Below are 24280 nucleotides of genomic sequence, written 5' to 3'. Positions count from 1 at the left end.
TTTGGCTAATACATGGCTCTGTAGATGGATAAGGCACCTATAGCTTGAATTTCCCCAGCTGGGTTACTAGAAAATCTCCAAAGTCTTTTTTGGTGCTGTCAGACATTATTTGAATATTAATAACATTAACATTTATGCAACTCTTAGAAGACAGTGCTCTTCATTAAATATGTGAGAGTGACGACAAAAATTCTGTTCTGCAGCAATTAAAATGTTAAATTCAGGGAATTCTCTGGTGGTCCAGAGGCTGAGATTCTTGAGTGCCCAATGCAGGGGGCATAGATTCCATCCTTAGATCTGTCAGGGAAGTAAGTTCTTGCATGCCAAGTATCTTGGCCCCCAAAAAGTTAGATTCAGTGTTTTTCAGGTGCTTGTTTACCTTATTCTCTGAGTGAGGTCCAGTCCAGGGACTTTCAAGGCCTTGTGTGCTCTTTTATACAGAATTTTAGGAGTTTGAAGAAAAGTAAGTACACAGACAATGAGGAACATAGATTAAACAAACCTCAAGGAGAGCTGGAGCCTCTTTTATAGCTGAATACATCCATTTTTTAATTCTTTTAAGGTTGTGGGGGTGTAAAAATGTCAGGTTTAGACACCAACAAAAGCCATACATCTGTGCCATAGTATTCTAAGTAATTGTAGTCTCTATATCAGTTGGATGTGGTTTTCTTTTCTTCTTCTTCTTTTTTAAATAGGTTAGGAGGAACACGCTCCTCTGCAGGAAAAAAAGAAGGAAATGGGATGTTTATTAAAGGTCAGGAAAAAGGCTCCCATTTAACGAAAGTCAAGGAAAAAGCTGTTTCAGTCACTGTGAACTTGGTGTGAGTCTGGAGAAAAGTTAGTGTCCCAGCCCCAGGTATTTGCAGTGCAGTGTAGTTAAACCCTGGTGTAGCTTCCCTGGTAGCTCAGATGATAAAGAATCTGCCAGCCATGTGGGAGACCTGGGTTGAGCAGATCCTCTGGAGGAGGGCATGGCAACCCACTGCAGTATTCTTGCCTGGAGAATCCTCGTGGACAGAGTAGCCTGGCAGGCTATACAGTCCATGGGGTCGCAAAGAGTCGGACACAATTGAGGGACTAAGCACATTCCACTATTCAGCCATCAGATAGTCCATCAAGGTAGGTGAAATTGCAGAGCACCCCTTTTCTTATCTTGGGAGAGTCTGTGGGGAGGAGACAGAACTCTTAGTAAACTGGAATAGGGGGCAGCAGGAGTGAGTGAGGAGAAAAAAATTATTGCAGAAGAGATTTGCAAATGAGATTTCTTCCAGATTATAGGAAGAGAGCAGGTAGTTGAGAGAAGTAAGTGTGCCAAAGTCCAGCAAAACAGAGCAGATATAATGGGTAGTCAGGAAATTAGGGAAAGGTGGAGCTTGACCTCTCTCTGCAGGTGCAAGAAAGAAATTTTGTTTTGGCAGTTGAGGCAGAGGAAAGGTGAGAGCATTCCAAAGAGGAATGGATTAGTCTGAAGAGTAATTCAAGGAGAGATCTGGTAAGTCAGTTTGAGCTTGAAGCATTGAAATGCTGTTCCCAGCACATGAACAGTGCCTTCTCTTCTGCAGTGGGGTCAGCAGTGGCAACAGTAGCTAGAGGTGACAAATGAGTCATCAGCTGTGCTGGAAAGGGAGGATGAAGCAGGAGCTGAGGTGGTACTGAGGGGGCACAGAGTTACCAGGGCAGGGCCATCCCCTGGAGATTACTTGAGCACTTGGGGTTGGTGTTGTAGTGGAAGAAGTTCAAGTTCAGTCGCTCAGTCATGTCTGACTCTTTGCGACCCCATGAATCGCAGCACGCCAAGCCTCCCTGTCCATCACCAACTCCTGGAGGTTACCCAAACCCATGTCAATCGAGTCAGTGATGCCATCCAACCATCTCATCCTCTGAAAGGTGGGGGGAAACATCAAATGACAAAGGTTACTTGGAGGTGTAGAAGTGTCTTTTTATTCCCTGATGGTAACTGGGACCTTGCCTCAGCTTCCTCCAAAATGACCATCAGACCTAACATCTCAGGCCTTTACTGGCAGTTCATCTTTAGAGCCTTGTTCTGTTAGTCAGTCCGTGAGGGTATAGGAGCAGTTTTCGTGCTCTCAGTGACCGGTGTGTTTGCCACTTCCCCTCCGCTTTTGTCCAAGGGTATGTCAACCTCTCTGTGCCTCAGTTTTCTAAACTGGGGATAATAACAACCCCTCCTAGAATTTGAATAAAGTTAAGTGAAATTATGTTTGTATTTTGGATATGATAGGCAGTCAGTTTTGCACATTTTGTCATTAAAATTGCATGTAAAATTAACTTTTCAGTGCCCCTGTACATTAAAAGTAATATTAATACATTAAAAATAATGTTTCAGTAAAAAATATTATTTGTACAAAAAGTGACGTGTTAAATCACACAGTAGAAGTAAATGGAATAAAATGCATCTTGATTCTGCTTGAGTTTTCTCAAATATCTATTTATATTTTAATCCTGGCCCACAGGCTATACCTTCTCTATTACCTCTCCCTCGCTTTCTCTCTTATTCCAGCCATATGTTTTCCTTGAACAAATCTGGAGAGCAGGGAATAGGTTTTGTTTTGATTGTATGGCTAACTGGTGCTTGGAAAAATGCTCAGGTTTTCTCCATATATTTGAATGCCTTTTATGTAATGAACATCGTGTTCCTGCCCAGTCCCTGCCTGGGTGGGGAGCTGGACCAAGAAACTATGTACCATGGAAACAGGAAAGTGGAGGGACAACTAACCCAGGTATACTTCCTATAGGAGGAAGCTTTTTCAGCTGAGACCTGGGAACTCTGCATGTCAGCATGGTTCGCATGGGTAGTATTTGGAGCAGGAGAGGCACAGTGAGGATGATGGATCTTAAGGTCTTATAATTTTAAATAAAGTTGGGGGAAAAGATTTCTGTTGGATGATACTAGCCACAGCGTCTGACGCCTACATTAAGTCAGAAAAACAGATCAATGATGACTTTGTATTATAGAGCCATCAAACTAACAGAACATCAATTGCTTTGTCCTCTTACTGTAAACTTGACTACAATTTTCCCCTAATGGAGCAACTGATGAGTCATTATCTTCTCCAGATAGCATGACCAACAATTTTCATGGCTCAGGCTGTGTACAGACTGACATCAGCGAAACAGCCTGTCTTGGCCTGGATCTAAGCTTCTTTAGGATTTAGAGTTTAGTTTGGGACTAGAGGTTTTTCTGTACCAAGGACTTCCCAGGCCATGTCTCTGGAAGAAACCAAAGGGGTCTTCTGCATTTAGAGAATACTTTTTAACATCTATCATTTTACATTTCATCTTATGCTCCAAAAATATTTGCTTTGAATTAGGAATGGTCTTCCTCACTCACCTCACACTATAGATGTGCCAGGAATATTTGCCATGTCTATCCAGTGGCTTTGTATCCCCTCTGTTGAGGACCCTGACTCTATTTTTAGGTGATTCCTACGTAGTCAAGCCCCTGGAGAAGGAAATGGCAACCCAGTCCGTTATTCTTGCCTGGAGAATTCCATGGACAGAGGAGCCTGGTGGGCTACAGTCCATGGGGTCACAAAGAGTCAGACATGGCTGAGTGACTGTCACTCACTAAGTAATCAAGCAACATTCGTCCCAGGGCCTTTCCCTTCCAAGTTCCCTGTAGGCTTGCACCATAGGCTCCTCGTAGGTCCTGGGGCTCCTGAGGTTCTTAGCAGGTGGTTTCTGAGATGAAACCTGGCAACCAACCCTGATTCCCCTTCAGATAACCAGGTTCTGTTTGACTTTTTAAAAATTCCCTTCTTGAGAACAGATTAACAAACCAAGACAGTGCCAGAAGCTTACACAACTCATTGCAATGTAAACGGATACTGTCTTGAATGCAGTTACTGAGGTGTTTTGATTTAGGGCTCTGAAAGATTTTAAAGAAAGGCCACTCTGAAGGTATGATTCTGGGCACTCTCTCCATTGTTAAGGCAAGGTGATGTTATATTTTGTTATCATTGTTGTCATCTTGTATCACTTTGGCAAATTATTTTTGTGAGTATGTTAAAGTTCAGAAAATAACATATATTAAACTGAGTGCTTGAAATATGCCTTTTGTGTCACTAGGCAGAGCTTTAGTTTACATCACTGACTTTTAGGCTCTTTTTGACTGACCCACAGTTTTTACCTTGATAAGGGTTACCCTTACCTTGTGAGGTGTGCTCTGAATTTTCTTTATTCTGTTAAATTTCATTGTTCTACAAATTCTGGTTGAGATCAAGTTGATTTCTTGGCCCATTAGTGGATGGTGACCTGCAGTTTGAATAATAAGAGCAAGAGTTCTTAAGATTGTTTTGGAAATGGCTGTAGAATGATTCCCACCCCCGCTAGTTACAGCCTGTGAGCCTAACTGTAATCACAAGATCAAATAATAACCACTTCTTACAGGTTCATTTCATTACTGCTTAAATGGAATAATGATAGCTAACCAGGGTCAGAATTTTAAACTGAATTTTAAACCCTAAAGCAAGACTCTATGTTTAGTTCAGTTCAGCCGCTCAGTCGTGTCCGACTCTTTGCGACCCCACGAACCGCAGCACGCCAGGCCTCCCTGTCCATCACCAACTCCCGGAGTCCACCCAAACCCATGTCGATCGAGTCGGTGATGCCATCCAACCATCTCATCCTCCGTCGTCCCCTTCTCTTCCTGCCCTCAATCTTTCCCAGCATCAGCGTCTTTTCAAATGAGTCAGCTCTTCGCATCAGGTGGCCAATGTATTGGAGTTTCAGCTTCAACATCAGCCTTCCAGTGAACACCCAGGACTGATCTCCTTTAGGATGGACTGGTTGGATCTCCTTGCAGTCCAAAGGTCTCTTAAGAGTCTTCTCCAACACCACAGTTCAAAAGCATCAATTCTTCAGCGCTCAGCTTTCTTTATAGTCCAGCTCTCACAGCCATACATGACCGCTGGAAAAACCATAGCCTTGACTAGACGGACCTTTGTAGGCAAGGTAATGTCTCTGCTTTTTAATATGCTGTCTAGATTGGTCATAACTTTCCTTCTAAGGAGTAAGCGTCTTTTAATTTCATGGATGCAATCACCATCTGCAGTGATTTTGGAGCCAAGAAAAATGAAGTCAGCCACTGTTTCCACTGTTTCCCCATTTATTTCCCATGAAGTGATGGGACCAGATGCCATGATCTTAGTTTTCTGAATGTTGAGCTTTAAGCCAACTTTTTCACTCTCCTCTTTCACTTTCATCAAGAGGCTCTTTAGTTCTTCTTCACTTTCTGCCATAAGGGTGGTGTCATCTGCATATCTGAGGTTATTGTATTTCTCCAGGCAATCTTGATTCCAGCTTGTGCTTCCTCCAGTGCAGCGTTTCTCATGATGTACTCTGCATATAAGTTAAATAAGCAGAGTGACAGTGTACAGCCTTGACGTACTCCTTTTCCTATTTGGAACCAGTCTGTTGTTCCATGTCCATTTCTAACTGTTACTTCCTGACCTGCATACAGATTTCCCAAGAGACAGGTCAGGTGGTCTGGTATGCCCATCTCTTTCAGAATTTTCCACAGTTTCTTGTGATCCACACAGTCAAAGGCTTTGGCATAGTCACTAAAGCAGAAATAGATGTTTTTCTGGAACTTTCTTGCTTTTTCAGTGATCCAGCGGATGTTGGCAAGGCAACCATTTAAGTCATTATATTTAAAGGGAGTTTGATCACGTACAAGTTGAGGATATTTTTCCCAGGAATCTTTCTTTTGGCTTGAATTAAAAATATTTAGGTCACATGTTAGTATTTAACAGAATTTAATGGAGAGCCACAGTTCAACTATAATCCCCTAATGATGGGGTTTAAGCAGAGAGCCACAGATTGACTTTTAAAATGTGCTGTATCATTGAACCTGGCTGGCTCTGAAAGTTCTTGTTTGTGTCTTTGGAAGGACCAGACTACCACTGGGCAAGTTCAGGTTTTGAGTTTACTTATTTCAGAGTTTTCCTTCTTGGTCATATATGCTCACCTGTCTAGATAGGTTTCTGCTCGTGGAGAGCATAGCTTGATCCCACTCCAGGCTATCCAATCCAAAGGCGTTGATCTGACCACTAGCATCAGAACTTTTGTGCACTTGTTAAAAATGTCAGCCCCAGGTTTCAGTGCAGGTCTATGGAATCAGAATTTGGGGAAAGGGACATTTTTTAATGTTGGTGGGATAAGAGTTCATTAAGTTTTTTTCTTCTAAAATCAATTTTATTGAGCCATAGTTTACATACAATAAATGAAATAAGTGAAAGTGTTAGTCACTCAGTTGTGTCCGACTCTTTGATCCCATGGACTGTAGCCCTCCAGACTCCTCTGTTCATGAGATTCTCCAGGCAGGAATAGTGGAGTGGGTAGCCATTCCCTTCTCTTAGGTATCTTCCCAACCCAAGGATCGAATCCGGGTCTCCTGCATTGCAGGTGGATTGTTTACCATCTGAACCACCAGGAAGCCAATAAATGAAGCCACCAGAATCATAACCAAGATATGGAACATTTCTGTCACTCCATAGGTTCCTTCCTCTGCCTTTGGAGTCCCTTCTTCCCACCTTTGCTCTGTAGGCCACCACTCTCTGCTTCCAGCCACCGAAGATTAGTTTTGTCTATCGGGAATCAGGCAACATATCTTGTGTCTGGCTTCTTCCACTCAAAGACCTGCCATTTCTCCTTCTTGTTAGGTGCATCAGTAGTTGCTTCCTTCTAACTGCTGAGTATCCCTTTGTTTAGACCCACCATGATTTGCTTATCTGTTTCCCTATTGATAGACTTTTCTATGTCTTTAATTTGAGAATGTTATAATAAAAACCCACGTCTCCCATGTTACAGGCAGATTCTTTACCATCTGAGCCACAGGGGAAGCCCAAGAATACTGGAGTGGGTAGCCTATCCCTTCTCCAGGGGATCTTCCTGACTCAGGAATTGAACCAGGGTCTTCTGCATTGCAGGCAGATTCCTTACCAGCTGAGCTACTAGGGAAGCTCTGATAATAATAATAATAATAATAATAATAATAACTTTGAATATTTTTCTGCCAGTATTTCTATAGAAGAAATCTGTATACTGAATAAGATTCCCACTTGAGTTTTAGGGATATGAACCACTGATTCTTACTCTCTCTTCTTTTCTTCCTTATTCTGTGTCATTTTGGAGAACGGTAGGTTTTGTATCTAGATCAAACAGTGGATTTGCTGTGCAGTTATGTTTTCAATGTAGCATTTTTTCAATGCCATCTTTTGGGGTAAATGTGTACCTCATCAACATTTGCTGTGTATTGTTTTAAGAAAGCTGTACCCACCCGAAAGGGGGCTTCCCAGGTGGCACTAGTGGTAAAGAACCGGCCTGCCAGTTCAGGAGATGTGAGAGACTCGGGTTCAATCCTGGGTTGGGAAGATCCCCTGGAGGAGGGCATGGCAACCCACTCTAGTTGTCTTGCCTGGACCTTTGGCAGTTGTAGTGTGTTACGAAGAGTTCTGAAGAGATGTGGGCCAAAGGGAAGGCTGGTCTTGGACTGACAGTTGCTTTTCAATCAGGTCTGCTAAAGCTTTTTGAATATAAAGATGAAATGTTTACAGGGGTGAAATGGGAAGTCATAGTTGAAGGAGTTGACACTGACAGGGGAGAAATGGTCAGATAAAAAAATTCAGTGCAAAAGAAATGATCACTGACTGAATAGCTGATGAATAGCTCATGAAATAAACACTGATTAAAAATTGTTATTCTGCTTGGAAACCTATACATTACGATAGGTAAAATAGATAGCCAATGGGAATTTACTGTGTGACTCAGGGAACTCAAACCAGGGTTCTGTAACAACCTAGAGGGGTGGGATGGGGAAGGAGGGGACACAGATATACCCATGGCTGATTCATGGTGATGTTGGCAGAAACCAACACAATGTTGTAGAGCAATTACCCTTCAATTAAAAATAAATGCATTTAATTGTAAAAAATTGTTATTCTGCATTTGTGCATGATTGTTGGTGGTCTGCCAACACTGAAGATGCAAGAGATGCAAGTTTGATTCCTGGGTTGGGAAGATCCCCTGGAGTAGGAAATGGCAACCTGCTCCAGTATTCTTCCCTGGAAAATTCCGTGGACAGAAGAGCCTGGGGGGCTGTAGTCCATGAGGTCACAAAGAGCATGCACACACACGCACACACGCACGCACACACACACACACACACACCCTGATGGCTAGAGAGCTGGTGGCCTGGGGGGCTGTAGTCCATGAGGTCACAAAGAGCACGCACACACACCCACACACACCCACACACACACACCCCCACCCCCACCCACACACCCTGATGGCTAGAGAGCTGGTGGCCTGGGGGGCTGTAGTCCATGAGGTCACAAAGAACACACACACACACACCTGACACACACACACACACACCTGACACACACACACACACACACACACCTGATGGCTAGAGAGCTGGTGGCTCAGTCTTTAGGGAACTGAAAGATTTGTTGAAGATCTGATTATTTTACTTTTGTACTTACTTATAGCAGAATTTCCCAAATTGCTATTTTCCCACCATGTCAGCATTATGTTTATTGAGGTTGATTTATTATTTTTTTGAGTCTATAGTGATTTCTTACTTGCTTTAAGGTAGTGATTTTTAACTCTGGCTGTAGGAGAGTTACACAAAATCTAGATGCTCAAGCTGGGCAGTCCTATTCAAGAGACTCTAGGTATTTTTAAAGTTCTTAAGTGGTTTCAACAGAGAGTCATGGTATACCTCTTTTACTGTCAGTTCCCTCCTTCACTTGCTAAGTATGATTTCCAAATCCTTGGCTTTTCTCCATGCTCTCTGACAACAAAAATTACTTTACAACTTTAAACATGAGAACTGTATTCTATACCACTTTGCTTTGTGTCCCGTTGGTAAGGAGAAATGATCACTTCTCTGGATTTGATTCTTAATAGCAGGGAAGAACTGGGTGTTGATGTGGGTCTTGGGGGAGAAAGTGAGCATAGCTTTCATTGTTAAGTACATAACTTTAGGAAATACAGAGGAATAAGAGGAAGAAAATAAGTCCTTTGCTGTCCCACCAATCAACATTTCAGTTAACATTTTGGTGTGTTTATGCATGTGGCACACTTACACATGCACAATGAGTTATTGCTGTAGATGCTCCTTTTTTCATTTTTAAAATTGCTTTTAATCCTTTTCATTCATTGCATCATTTTAGAAAATTGATATTGTTATATATTACTGAGATCTACCCTGTTAATGAACTTTTAGGTGAACAGTACGTTATTGTTAACTACAACAGATCTCTATAACTTACTCATCTTGCATAATAAACTTTATATCTGCTGAAAAGCAATGTCCCACTTTCCCCTCCCCACCAGTTCCTGGCAACCACCATTCTACTCTCTGCTTCTATGATTGACTGTTTCAGATACCTCATACAAGTGGAATTGTGTGGTATTTGTCCTTCTGTGACTAGTTTATTTCTACTAATATAATACTGTTTTTTTTTTTAATACCAGTTTTCATGTATAACTTAGGGCACACATTTCCCCATGTCAGTCAGTATTTCTGTGCTATCTTTTTAATGGCTACAGTGGCATTCCTTTGTAGGATCATACCATGGTTTTAGGCTTCCTTGGTGGCACAGTGTAAAAGAATCTGCCTGCCAGTGGAGGAGACGCAACTGATTCCTGGGTCGGTCGGGAAGATCCCTTGGAGAAGGAAATGGCAACCCACTCCAGTATTCTTGCCTGGGAAATCCCATGGACAGAGGAGCTTGGGAGGCTAGTCTGCAAAAGGGTCAGGCATGACTTGGCAACTAAATTGCAACAACAATCTCTTGTATCACAGATGAATTTGATATTGGCTGTTAATTTCCTTTTCCAAGAGTAAATAAAAGTATTAAGCAAGAATGATTGTTACATTATATGCAAGTGAAAGTCACTCAGTTGTGTCTGACTCTTTGTGACCCCATGGACTGTAGCACACCAGGCTCCTCTGTCCATGGAATTCTCCAGGCAAGAATACTGGAGTGAGTAGCCATTCCCTTCTCCAGGGGATCTTCCTGACCCAGGAATCGAACTGAGGTCTTCTGTTATATTATAAGATTTACCTTTATTATTAATTTTTAAGCACCATTTATTTGTTCTACATATTTTGGGGCATGTTTAATACAGGTGCTTAGTTCAGCACTGGGGATAGTGCCTCTTGTTCTATGTTTGTCTGGCTGAGCAAGTAGACATTATCTTGCTGTGTTTATAACCATCTTTATGGTTCCCAGATGCTATGATAAAGTATGGTGATCAGAGGCAGGACTGATGGAGTTACCCTGAGGGAAATGGGTGAGATGAATGTGTTTGGAGCAACAGCATGTGCAAGGGCTGGAGGGCTAGAGGAGGATCTGACGCCATCAAGGAACTAACTGAAAGATGGAAACCACAGCATAGCAGGGTCAAGTTTCATAGTAAGCTTCACAGTGGACCTGAAACCCCATTAAGGAGTTTGGATGTCATTCTTTGGCTAATTAGGACACCATCAAACGGTATGGTAGTTTCTATAACACGGCCATTCCTGCTGCAGTAGAGCCATCAAGACGAAACAAACAGAAGGCTTTTGTGCTGTTGAGATGATGGTTTATGCAATGGAAGTGCACATATTTGGGAGTTCTTGGTCTGAGGAGGGCAGGCTTAAGCTCTGGAGAAGGAGCTCTGCCATCTTGAAGCGTATGTCTTGTTTGTATAAACATTGTTAGGACAGAAATACTGATTTAAAGTTTGAGTTCTACTGCTGCACTGCTTATAACTGTGTGTCCTTTGGCAAGTTACTTTTAATTTCTCTGAAGCTCAGTTTCCACTTTTATAGAGTTAGTGTGCCTATCAAGTAGTAATTTTTGTTTATATAATGAGAGGTAAGAGTTGTCTCTGGCACACATGGACACATAGCTGGAAAACTACTGTCATTATTATCATTTTCATTATTGGTGAATCAGACCTTTTATCCCTCAGCCCCGTCTTTCCACTTGTCTTGGGCTCAGGGGCAAGATAGCACTTGTTGTTCAGTCGCTCAGTCATATCCGACTCTTTGTGACTCCATGGACTGAAGCACACCAGGCTTCCCTGTCCTTCACTGTCTCCTGGAGTTTGCTGAAATTCATGTCCATTGAGTGAGTGATGCAGTATGCAGATAGCACTGACGTTGCTTGTTCTCTTTGTTTTGCACAGAGTAGGAAGAAGGATCAATTAGGCACTGTGGGAGGACACTTTCCCATTTCAGGTTTTTTGGCAGGTTTTGCCTTCTGTTTACCACAAATTCTAACACAGACCCTAAACTTCACTGTTTAAAATCTTTTGCTGCGTTTGCCTTTCGGCCTTGGCATTTCCCCACTTGAAAGTTTAACTCTGCACATAAAAGACTCTCATCTCAGGTTAGTGCGTGATTCCTGGCCTTGAGGCTATCTTCATAATTCTTGAGTACTTGGCTGTCGAGTGCTTTGTCATTTTGGGCCTTTCAAGAATATATTTTTATTTCCAGTGGTCACTGTCTTTGCCTTTTCTTCCTCTTCTTCCCTCCATTTGTCCATCTTCTTGGACTTTGCAGCCCTCTGTCCCAAAACCCTTCTCAAACTTCCTGCCCTATACTTTCTTTGGCCCCAAAATCTGTTATGCTCACTTGGGTCTATGTCTTTAGGACTTTCCAAAGGCTGCTGTTCTGTAAGAGACAGGCAAGAGAGGGTGGATGGGTCCCCTCAGTATAGCTTGTGTTGTTCAGTCGCCCAGTCGGGTCCCACTCTTTGGAACCCTATGGAGTGCAGCACACCAGGCTTCCCTGTCCTTCACTATCTCACTATCTCAAACTCATGTCCACTGAGTTGATGATCCATACAACCATCTCATCCTCTGTTGCCCCCTTCTCCTCCTGCCCTCAGTCTTTCCCAGCATCAAGGTCTTTTTCAGTGAGTCAGCTCTTAGCATCAGCTGGCCAAAGGATTAGAGCTTCAGCTTCAGCCCTTCCAATGAATATTCAAGGTTATTTTCCTTTAGCACTGACTAGTTTGATCTCCCTGCTGTCCAAAGGACTCTCAAGAGTCTTCTCCAACACCAGTTCAAAAGCATCAGTTCTTTGGCGCTCAGCCTTCTTTATGGTCCAGTTGCACAACCATACATGACTACTGGAAAAACCATGGCTTTGACCATATGGACCTTTGTCAGCAAAGTGATGTCTCTGTTTTTTAATCCGCTGTCTAGGTTTATCGTAGCTTTTCTTCCATGGACCAAGTGTCTTTTAATTTCATGGCTGTAGACACCGTCCGCAGTGATTTTGGAGCCCAAGAAAATAAAGTCTGTCACTGTTTCCATTTTTCCCCTCTCTATTTGCCATGAAGTGATGGGGCTGGATGCCATGATCTTAATTTTTTGTATGTTGAGTTTTAAGTCAGCTTTTTCACTCTCCTCTTTCACCTTCATCAAGAGGCTCTTTAGTTCCTCTTCACTTTCTGCTGTTAGGGTGGTATCATCTGGATATCTGAGGTTATTTATATTTCTCCCTGCAATCTTGATTCCAGCTTGTGCTTCATCCAGCCCAGCATTTCATATGATATACTCTGAATATGTTAAATAAGCAGGGTGACAATATACAGCCTTGATGTACTCCTTTCCCAATTTTGAACCAACCCATTGTTCTATGTCCAGTTCTAACTGTTGCTTCTTGACCTGTATACAGGTGTCTGAGGAGGCAGGTAAGGCTGTCTGGTATCCCCATCTCTTTCCAGAGTTTCTTGTGATCCACACAGTCAAAGGCTTTAGTGTAGTCAGTGAAGCAGAAATAGATGTTTTTCTGGGATTCCCTTGTTTTTTTCTGTGATCAAGTAGATGTTGGTAATTTTACCTCTGGTTCCTCTGCCTGTTTTAAATCTAGCTTGTACATCTACACTGAAGGCTTCCCTGGTGGCTCAGTTGGTAAATAGTCTGTTGCAATGCGGGTGACCTGGCTTTGATCCCTGGGTTGGGAAGATCCCCTGGAGAAGGAAATGGCAACCCACTCCAGAATTCTTGCCTGGAAAATTCCATGGACAGAGAAGCCTGGGGGGCTACATTCCATGGGGTCACAAAGAGTCAGACACGACTGAGCAACTAACTTTACTTTTGTACATCTGGAAGTTCTTGGTTCACATACTGTTGAAGCCTAGCTTGAAGATTTTGAGCATTACCTTGCCTAGCATGTGAGGTAAGCACAATTGTGCGGTAGTTTGAGCATTCTTTGGCCTTGTGCTTCTTTGGGACTGGAATGAAAACTGACCTTTTCGAGCCCTGTGGCCACTGCTGAGTTTTCCAAATTTGCTGGTATATTGAGTACAGCACTTTAACAGCATCATCTTTAAATGATTTTAAATAGCTCAGCTGGAATTCCATAACCTCCACTAGCTCTATTTATAGTAATACTTCCTAAGGCCCACTTGACTGCACACTCCAGGAAGCTTGTAAGAGTCGGTTAAACATTGGATAGAGAAGTGGAGTACAGAGTACTTGATGAAAAGTGGTCTTGTCCAGATGGAAATTTATCCCTCTGTGTTTCTGGTGATGAGGGCCAGTGTGGAGGGCTGGCTCCTGCAATGGACGTATACATCTGAAACAAATATGAAGATAAAATTAAACTAGTAAAATAAATGTATTTTACATTAAAGTCCTGTCATTTTAGCTAAAGTTAACAAGGGTTCAGTTCAGTTCAGTTGTTCAGTCATGTTCAACTCTGTGACCCCATGGACTGCAGCACGCCAGGCTTCCCTGTCCATCACCAGCTCATGGAGCTTGCTCAAACTCATGTCCATTGAGTCGGTGATGCCATCCAACCATCTCATCCTCTGTCGTCCCCTTCTCCTCCTGCCTTCAGTCTTACCCAGCAAGTAGAATAAATGTATTCTACGTTAAAGTTCTTTCATTTCCCCTAAAGTTAACTTGGGTAAGTGTAGATTTGAAAGCTCTGCTGGCATGCAGATTTCAGTGGGGCTGGATGTAGAGCAAAGAGGTTATTAACGGTCCCTCTGGATGTGACTCTATGGCAAGTAGTCTTATAAAGACCCAGCAGTTTTCATCATCCTCCTTGCTTGTCCTATCTTCTGGAAAACATAAGGTCTTGGCCATGGTAAAAATCTGTCAGGGTCTCTTCAGGGCAGATTTTATTAATATATTTAGGTATGCTTGTTGTCACACTCTTGTTTTGTTCAGATCTTGGAAAGCTGATGGATGGTCGTGGCCAAATCACAATGTAGAAGACTGATGGATTTGATTACATAAAAATAAAAACAATTCTAAAAGATCATTCACAGAATTCACGAGCAAGCAAAATGCTGGACTAAGATATTCACATCAAATATGACATAAAATTATTATCTATCCCATGCATTCTACAGAATGTTTAGCAGCATACCTGGCCTCCACTTATTAGATACTAGTAGCTATCTCCCAGTTGTGTGTCTTCAGACATTGCCAGATATCCCCTGGAGGAAAAAATAATCACTCCTCACTAAGAGTCACTGCTTTAAAGAGTCATGGATGTGATGTGAACAAGAATGCGGGATGTGGATGAACATTTAAACCGAAGGAGCCACCTCAAAAATTTTTGTGTTTGTGTACCTAGCTCTATCCCATTGAGGCAGCTTGACGTTCCGGCAGCTATTTCTGTTATTTTTCCCTTTTGCCCTTTAACTGTTGAATTCTCAAATTTTGTGTTTTCTTATTGTTTATATTTCTGTTTTTCTCCAGCCTATCTAAAGTATTTGCTGATTGAGGGTCTTAAGAAAATTCCTTAAATGGAAGGTTTTCTACTTGTCTTTCCAAACTTCTTGTAGGCCTGCCTTCTCATTTGCAGGACAACTTGTCTGGCTTATTCATCCTCTGTGGGAAATTAATTGATGCTAAGATCTGACATTGTTCTAACCTGAGTGCCAGTGAATGTTTCCTGTCCCTTCTCACCTCTGCCTGCATGCGGTAGTTTTTCTCTATCTTAGGGAATTCCCTGGTGGTCCTGTGGCTAAGACTCCACACTTTCACTGCTGAAGGTACAGGTTCAGTCCCTGGTTGGGGAGCTAAGATCCATACACACCTAGTAAGTTGGCTGCAGCTGAGCTGTCTAGTATGATCACCGCTAGCCAAACTTAAATTTGATACAAATAAAGGTTCAGTTTCTGTATCTGCACTAGTTACATTTTTAAAATAGTTTTATTTATTTATTTATGGTTGCGCTATACCTTCGTTGCTGTGGGCTTTTCTCTAGTTACTGCAAGTGGGAGCTACTCTAGTTGCTGTGTGGGGGCTTCTCGTTGCGCTGGCTTGTCTTGTTGTGGAGCACAGGCTCTAGGGTGCACAGGCTGCAGCAGTTGTAGCTCCCGGGCTCTAGAGCACAGGCTCAGTAGTTGTGGCACACAGGCTTAGTTGCCTTGCAGCATGTGGAATCTTCCTGGACCAGGGATCACACCCGTGTCTCCTGCATTAACCGTTGGATTCTTTACCGCTGAGCCCCCAGGGAAGACTTGCGCTTGTCACATTTTAAGTGCTTAGTATCCTGTGACTAGTGACGAATGTATCAGACAAGACAGATGTAGGATATTTCCATCATTGTAGAAAGGTTCTGTTGGATAGTGCTAGACTAAAAGATGTCAAAGAAATCCCTCTTCTATTTTTTTCCTCCCTGGTATTCTCATATTTTTGATAGTCAATTTTGGTGGTCCCCCTCTCCAGAGGGTGGTTCAGAATCTGAATGACTATAAATGAAGGTGGATGAAGACTTGAAAAGTGATTAAGTAATGAGTTTTTCTAATGTTTGGATATAATTGTACTCTGACTTTCCTGTGCAGGAAACATAATGTCTGTGTGTCCTGTGTTGTTTGTATGCTTGACATGATTTGCCTACTTTCTCTTTTCCTAGGTGCTAAGAAATGGCACTTGTGGGGCTCATCTCTGCCTGAGAATCGGCACTGGAAGAGCTGACTCTGATCCTGGGCTCCTTGTGTTGACAAGCCTTAACTTCCAACCACTTCAGTCCCCAAGCTACTCTTTTTCTCTTAATGATGGGTATTGGTAAGAACACTACATCCAAATCCATGGAGGCTGGAAGTTCAGCTGAAGGCAAATATGAAGATGAAGCGAAGCACCCATCTTTCTTTACTCTTCCGGTAACAGCATTCCCTGTCTTCCTTTCTTCTTAAGTCACTCTAAAGTAGTTTCTGCATTGAATAGGATTAACATTAATACTCCTGTTCTCAGCAAAGGTTAAGGCATTTGAAGACCAAATGCTTTTCACACAAGATAGTCTTTGGGAACCCTGTTGTCTGACAATGGTTTTGGCCTGCTCTCTGCCTAGAGTCACCTGATGGGATTGACTCCAAGAAGGAAGCATGCCTTGCTGTGAACATTGTAAAACTGGCCCAGTGTTTACTGTGTACTAGAGGATGTTGAAGGCTTAATTTTATCTCCAAAAATGTGTTTTTATGAAATAATCTGTGACCCAACTTCAGACTTGTATTTCAAGGTGGGAGGATGAATGAATGCGTTCATTGTTTGGAACCCAAATATCCATGACTTGTATTATGATAATAGCATCCAAGATGGAGATATTTTACCTGGATAAGTGGTATCAGATAAGTTAGATAAGGTTGATGACACACATTCATTACATTCAGTGCTAATATTTTTTTTCAGATGTAGGATTATGAGTTGATGTGTGTAAAGATACCTAAAGTGTTGGTTTAAAAAGGAAAAAAGCTCTTTAGAAGGATCTTGCCTCAGGCTTTTTTCCCCTTAATATTAGAAATGGTAATGTCAAGAATACCATTCTAGGATTCTTTAAAACAGGGTCCTGGAATTTGCCTCGCTGCAAATACCCAGTAAGAAAGATACGAACACAGCATCTTGAAGTACATTGGTTGACCAAATCTACCATTATATTTTGATTGTTACTCTGTGAAATCAGAGATATGTTCCACTGATTTTTGTAAGTGGTGTTACTTGTTTTCTTTCTTCAAAGTAAAATTTTCTGTTATACTGAAGGCTTATCTAGAGGAAGAGAGAAGTTAGGTTTCCAGGTTTAAACTAGAGCATCTTTGAAAAATGAAAAGGAAAGTTCATGCCTGGGGATTGACTTGTCTCTCCTGCAGCATTTGCTCAGCAAACCATTTACCCTTACCCTGCTCTACTTGAGAGACAAAAACTTTAGTTCACTTGAATCTGCTTTTTATGGTCTAGGGTTTTAGGCTTATTTTAGCATTCAGATTGTGATAGTGCACAATTAGCAGTTAAATTCACCAATATATGTTGTCAGTTTTCATATTCACTGTTGTTTTTTGTATCCCTCTCCTTCTCTTTGTTCACTTGTCTTTTAAACCATACCAAGGGTCTATGAATGGTCACTGCCTTTGTGTTTGCACTTCTGAAAATAACTGTATTTTGCTCTGAACTCTTGAATGGACTTCTGTTACCTATACAGTACAGCTTCCCATTCTATCTCCATTTTTCTAATGGCTTTCTTAACGATTTGTACGTCTTTTTCTAGTGCTGCCTTCTGGCTGGATTCCCCAGTGTTATTTTCCAGTTTATTAATTCTTTGTGTACAGTTGTGTGTTTATGTTGAACTTTTATTGCCATGATTGTATTTCTTATTTCTATAGTTACTATTCGGTTTATATCTGCCTATTTTTAGTTCTTAATTTCTTATATATATGTGTTTTAAAATGTTTGTGCATTTTAAAATGTACAAATGACCCTAATGTACTATTTTTCTCATTGTTCTATTATACTTTCATCTGGTGTGAAGTCCTCTTGTTTCTTTTGATACTTTATTCTCTCTCCCTGCCACTCCCTGCTTCTCTCTCTATGGTTTTGCCTTTTCTTTTCCTGAATCCAGTCCAGAACCTGGTCTTACAGCGGAAAGTCTTCCTGTCTTCCCCTAGTGGTGCAGACCATGGCACGAAGGAGTGAGGAGACCTGCTGGCCCTTGTACACTGAACCTGGTTCTGGTCCTCCCCTTGTGCGGGGACCCCTGAGCCCCTATTTTCCCAAGGAAGTTGCCTGACTAAGGTCTTCCGGGCCCAGAGCTTCTTGGGTCCCAACGTCCACCCGTTCATTGTTTTATGTTTCTTGTATTTAAAAGACTTGTCGGTTTCTAGCCTTGCCTGTTTGGAGGTTTTCCAAATGTCATTGTCTTTTTAGGGGTGCAGTTGGGAAGGAGTATTCCTCATAGCGTTAATTTCCAGATTCATTTTCACCAGGAGTACAAGTACATGGGAGCTGGGAATATGGATTTACTATGTAGTTAGACATAAAAATAATGTGAATATAAAGTTAATTTAACACTCAAACAGTTTCATTTAGAGATGTTATGGAATTTTAACTTTATTCTTTGACTATAAAAGTTAAGCATTAAAAAAGGAGAAGAAAAAGAGGAGTAATAGAGTTGAAATCAATGGGATTGAGCTACTGGGAGGAATGTGACATATCAAGGGGAGAAGCTGTAAAAATCAGCACATGAGCCACCAGGATGACTTAGAACAGGGATGCCAAGAAGTGTGTTAACATGGGCTCCCTCAGAGCTTATAAGAAAATAGAAGATGAAATAAAAGAAGGAAAACAGATGAAAACAAAAGTCTATCCAAAAATGTTTATGAAGAAATAGTTCATGTGTTGGAATTTGAGGTTGTAAAAAGTTTTGTTAGAAAATATTTTGTAATATAAAAATAGGAACAGTATGCTGCCCATATTTAATCACTAGTTAAATTACTTACCCTAAGAAAACTTAAAAAATAAGGTAAAAGAACATTTGAAAATATTTATTATTTTTATTTATTTGGCTGTGCTAGTTCTTGTTGTGGCGTGGGGAATCTTTGATTTCCATTGCAGCATGCAAACTCTTAGTTGCATCACGTGGGATCTAGTTCCCTGACTAGGGGGATCAAGCCTGGCTCTTGCATTGAGAATGTGGAGCCTTACCCAGTGGAGCACCCTAGTGGGATTTTGAATCTCATTTTGAATGACTTGTTGTTGATAGGGCAGAGGTAGGGGGTTAGGTTAGAGCTGGTCCCTTTTGGTCACTGCCTCTCTGCTCTTAGGACATGTGTCTGTCTTTCCTTCCTCATTCAGGGACCACAGGGTCTGCACACTAATTTAATAGAATCTGATAGTCTTAGAGTTGAAAGTGGCTTTAGAACTTTCATAGTGGTTCTGTGGGAAGGTGAAATGTAGGGCTTTGCCCAAAGCATCTAGCTAACGTGATGTGTTAAGTAAATTTTATCAGTTGGATCACACAGGCTCTTGTCCCCAAGGAGTTCACAGCCAGGTGAGCAAGACTGGGGCTGCACATGCATTGATCATCTGAGTTTTTCACTGATGTTCCTGGGGATGGTCTTCGAAATACAGAGTTGGGAGTGGTGGTGATTTAACTGCTGTAGTTGATGCTCCAGTGGGAACAGTGGTGAAAATGATACTCAGTTTTGTTTCTTACAGCTACTTGTCCGTGTTAGCATCTGACTGACTTTGTGGTTCTGGTTGTGTTTTTTCTTTTCCCTATAATGTGGCCCCTCGGTGTATTTGAGAAATGGTGTTTTGGATTATAGGGTTAGTCCTCCTAAGAGAATCTCTAAGCCAGTTTCAAGTATAGGTGATTTTTTTTCTTCTGACTATATTCTCTCATGGAAAATGTGATTGCATTAGAAAAAGGCAGGTGTGGGTAGAGGCAGGAGGTATTGAGGTGGGGAGAGGACCCTTGGCTATGTTGGTCCCTGGATGCAGTGGCAGCTGAAATGGACCCTGAAGTAAAAGGAGGCAGTGCCAGAACATGCCGGGATAGTGCAGGGGAAGGGAGCAGTCTGAGGCAAGTCAGGGGTAGAAGAGTAAAGGTGTGGAGGATGGTGTTAGAACAGTAGGCTGGAAGCTGAGATTCCGGGTAGTTCCTGAACGATTGGCTAAAAATTGGCTAAAAAGTTTAGAAGTTTGTAGTCTATCAGTAAAAAGCTCTCCAAGAATTTTGACCAGGGGAATAACTTAAAAGGTTAACGCTTTAGAACACACTGGAGTTGGGCACAATTAGACAAAGAGAAGTGCCATTTTAGTCAACTCTGGCTGCTGTAACAATTTACCATAGACTGGGTGACTTAAGGGCTTCCCTGGTGGCTCAGACAGTAAAGAATCCACTTGCAATGCAGGAAGCCTGGGTTCGATCCCTGGGTCGGCAAGATCCTCTGGAGAAGGAAATGGTTACCCACTCCTGTATTCTTACCTGGAGAATTCCATGGACAGAGGAGCCTGGCGGGCTACAGTCCATGGGATCTTAAGGAGTCAGATACAACTGAGCAACTAACACTTCCACAGACATTTATTTCTTACAGTTTTGTTGGAGTCAGGGAAGAACAAGATCAAGGTACCAGCAGATTTAGTTCTTGATGAGGACTCTTCTTGGCTTGCAGACAGCTGCCTTCTCACAGGATCCTGACAAGACTGAGAGAAGAAGCTCTGGTGTCTCTTCTTACAAGAATGCTAAGCCTGTTATGGGGGTTCTACCCTTAGGACCTTATGTAAATCGAGCTACCTTACCTTACCTTCTAATCATGTTGGGAGTTAAGGCTTCAACATAATGAATTTTGGGGGGATAAAACATTCAGTCCATGACAAATATCTGTTGCAGTTCTCATTTAGCAAGTATTTATTGAACACATTCTGTATTAGAGGTGGCCCATATCTATGCATAAAACCTTCCAACTTACTTTTTGCCCTCAAGTACCGTCTATGGGGTCGCACAGAGTCGGACACGACTGAAGCGACTTAGCAGCAGCAGGATCAGTGAGTGGACAGCTCTAGCACAGTAAAGTGAGCATTGCAGTAGGAATTCCTAGAGGATACAATTGGAGCCCACTGGAAGGGCCCTGGACTCTTCTGGGGAAAACTGGTTGGGGTGAGGACAGGTTAGGACAGGGAGAGTCAGGGAGGCTTCAGAGATATCAAAGTCTAAAGTGTGGATAAGTGCAGTAGGAATGGAGGTGAGGCTGATAGAAGAGATGCTGAGGAGATTTTGAGAGCTGAGAGAGAGGAGAAAGTTAAGGGTGACATTTAGATTTATATAAAGGAACCTGGTTGCGTGATGGTACCTTTGCAGAAAAGGAGACAGGGAAAATCATAGGTTTGGAGAATAGGGGAAGATAGAAGATAATGGGTTGCATTTGAGAAATTGTGGATTTGAGATGCTGATGAAATTCCTGCAGACACTGGGGCTGTGGAACTAGAAGCACAGAGAAGCAGGAGTGTAATAATAATAATAATAAATTCCTTTAAAGACATGGGGCTAAGGTGGCTGGTGGCTGAATCCAAAGAGAGCTGGCATGGGAAGAAAGGAGAGTTGAGAATCTCACTGTTGGAGATGCCTACCTGTGGGCGTCTTAGAGCATTGGGACAAGGACATCACTGCCTGCCAGGGCCTTTCTTCATCCTGGTTTTCCAAAATGTAAACATTGAAATGTAACTAATAGGGCAGTTCTGTATTTGTTTTTTTCCTCTAGATCTGTGCCACGTCTAGATTCTCTAGCTCTTGTGCTACTAGCACAGTAGCTGCTAGCCATATCTGGCTATTTAAATGCAAATTAATACAAATTGATAAAATCCAGTCTCTCAATTGGACCAGTCAACTTTTTTTTTTTTTTTTTGATTTGCTAGCTGATCAAGGCCTTCCTAGACTCTAAAATTCAGGCTCTTATTTCCTTGTTTGCTTTGAAGTTAAAAGTTGGGCCTCAGGCTGGCTAAGACATCTAGAGGCCAGTGTGCTGGAGTGCAGGGAGGTGAGACAGTGGGAACAAAGCTGGCTGTTACTCAGAACCAGGTTTGGTGATGGTCTCAGGAGTGAGTTGCTGGGGGTACAGGTGTTCAGGGTCTCGGAGCATCCTATGTTAGATAATTGCTTCTTCAAATGTTACAAGTGCTGATTTTTTAAAAAACAATTCTTATGGAAGGAAATAAATAAAAATTTATTTTATTCTTAAAACAGACTCATGACAATAATGAGAGAAAGAGTAAACCATACATAGAGGAAGAATAATGAATAAATCACATTAAGATCAAGAGACATGCAAAGCCCCAAGGTTCATAGAAATTAGGTCATATGTTCAGAGTTGATATTAAATAGGAGAAAGATAGTAAAAGAGCTTGTCCATATCCCAGGGGAATCTTGTTAGGCAAGTTTCTGTGCTTTTAGAGGCAGCTAGGAAATGTGTAAGGAATGAATGTAGACCAGCACGAAATCAGAAAAAAACAGAAGTCTTAAAGAACTGCCATACCCTAAGGACACTGGCCAGGAAGCACAACCAGGAAGAGGTTTACTCTGTAGTTCCCCTGTGTTGGTAGCTCCTGTATCTTCTGAACCTGGAAGGGCATCCAAGGAAAACTAAGTAAATAGCTTGAACTTACCTGTTGGCATAGAGTGGTGATACAGTCTAATGTTTCTACTGAGCCTTAAGTTTTTGTTTTTTTCTCCTTCTAACAGGCTCTGTGAGAATATTTGAGTCTCCTCTCTTGGGTGCCAAGAATAGATCATTCAGTCTGGAGATATTAAGGGGATGAACTGATCTTTATTAGGTTCAATTTTATGAAAGAATAGGAAAAATATTAATCAGTGTTCATACAAATCTGTTATTTCAGATTTCCTTGGTATATTTTCTTTAGAGCCATATAATGTTAAGAACCCATGATGCCCCTAACTTGGTAGGTACCACACAAACCTTGTAGTAGCTTGGTAACAAGCTACTTACCACCCAGTTGGGGTGTGAGATATTAGAAAAAAAGTATGTGTGTATATATGTGTGTATATATATATATTGGTCTTTGCCCCTGGTTCCTGGCACAGAGCTCCTGAACCCCTTGTAATTTCCTAAGTGAAAAGTACACTAGGAGCATCATGTTCTAACGAGGTGACTCTGGGTAGGCTTCTGGATGGCTCCTGGTTGGAGGCTGGTCACCAAAAAGACCAAGCCATGATTTGAAGCTTAGAAATTTCAGCCTCATACCTCATCTTCTGGAGAGAGAAGAGTTGCTGGAAATGGAGTAATGATTGATCATGTGTACTTTAGAAAGCCTCCATACAATCCAATAGTAGAGAACTTGGAGAATTCCCAGGTTGGTGAAAATGTTCACACCAATAGAATGATGCACCCTGGCTCCACAGGGACTGAAGCTCCTGGGCTAGACCTTGCTCTCTGTATCTCTTTATCTGGTTGTTTATCTGTATTCTTTATTATATCCTTTAATAAACTGGTAGACATGAGTGTTTCCCTGAGTTCTGTGACCTCTAGCAAATTAATCAAACCTGAGGAGGGGGTTGTAGGAACCTCCAATTTGTAGATAAATTGGGCAGAAGTTGTGGGTAAGGCTTGGATTACTACTTGAGATTGACGTCAGAAGTAGCAGGGGGAGCAGTCATGTGGGACTGAGCCCTTAATGTGTGTGGTCTGTCACTCTGGGTAGACTGTCAGAGTTGAGTTCAATTGCAGAACCTCTAGCTGATTTCACAGAGAACTGCTTGCTATGGAGAAAAATCCTCTCACATTTGGTGACAGCAGTGTCAGAAGTGAAGTATTCTGTGTGAGCAGTAAAGGAGACACAGGAAAGACGGAGTAGGCAGATCAAACTGGATTTTTCTAATATAGCAGGAGATACAGCAAGTCACCAACACGATGGAGATGGGTTTGGGTGGACTCCAGGAATTGGTAATGGACAGGGAGGCCTGGCATGCTGTGGTTCCTGGGGTCGCAAAGAGTCGGACGCAACTAACTGACTGAATTGAACTGAACTGAACAGCAAGTCAGCAAACAAACCATAAGTGTTAGGGTTTGAATTCAGTAAGGGTACTGAGGGAGTGCCCATTAGGGACCCCTGCCCAACCACAGAGGAGATGACATCAGAGTGCTGAGAAATGTCTGCGTGTAGCAGGTCCAGAGGAGGGAGAACGAGGATCTTTTGGCTGGGGGAACAGTGCAACCATGTTCTGTTCTGGGCACAGGTTCATTGTAAACAATACAGTAGAGTTGGGTTTGGCAGTAGGGGTGCTCATGAACGGTTGTAGCAGAATCAGTTACACTCAAGTTTTAGGGTAGAGAATTCCTGCTTTGGGTACCAGGAGGTCTAGAGATTGGAAGGAGAGTTAGGGTGTTAGAACAGTTCAGGTGGGACGATTGTGACTTGATCTGGGACAGCAGAAAGGAAAGGAATTCTTTCCTTCCCAGATGCTTCATGTGAGGCTCTGGGGACACAGATTCCTATCCCTGTGAAATTG

General features: G+C 42.1%; 1 protein-coding gene across 4 annotated transcripts in view; it reads left to right on the top strand.

The window, feature by feature from the left end:
• Window positions 1-24280, top strand: part of SLC23A2 (solute carrier family 23 member 2) — a 138984-nt gene that overhangs the window by 36094 nt on the left and 78610 nt on the right. For all 4 annotated transcript variants that reach the window (XM_081560773.1, XM_081560771.1, XM_081560770.1 and 1 more), the window contains exon 2: window positions 15905-16151. In XM_081560773.1, the coding sequence (XP_081416899.1) occupies window positions 16044-16151 (108 nt within the window). In that variant the 5' untranslated portion in view covers window positions 15905-16043. The remainder of the gene's footprint in view (window positions 1-15904; window positions 16152-24280) is intronic.

The sequence above is a fragment of the Giraffa tippelskirchi genome, chromosome 13 (genome assembly GCF_054371585.1).
Source record: "Giraffa tippelskirchi isolate mGirTip1 chromosome 13, T2T-mGirTip1v1.2.pri, whole genome shotgun sequence".
Classification (NCBI taxonomy): domain Eukaryota; kingdom Metazoa; phylum Chordata; class Mammalia; order Artiodactyla; family Giraffidae; genus Giraffa; species Giraffa tippelskirchi.
Note: the sequence above shows the minus strand (reverse complement) of the source record. Positions and strands in the feature narration are given on the sequence as shown.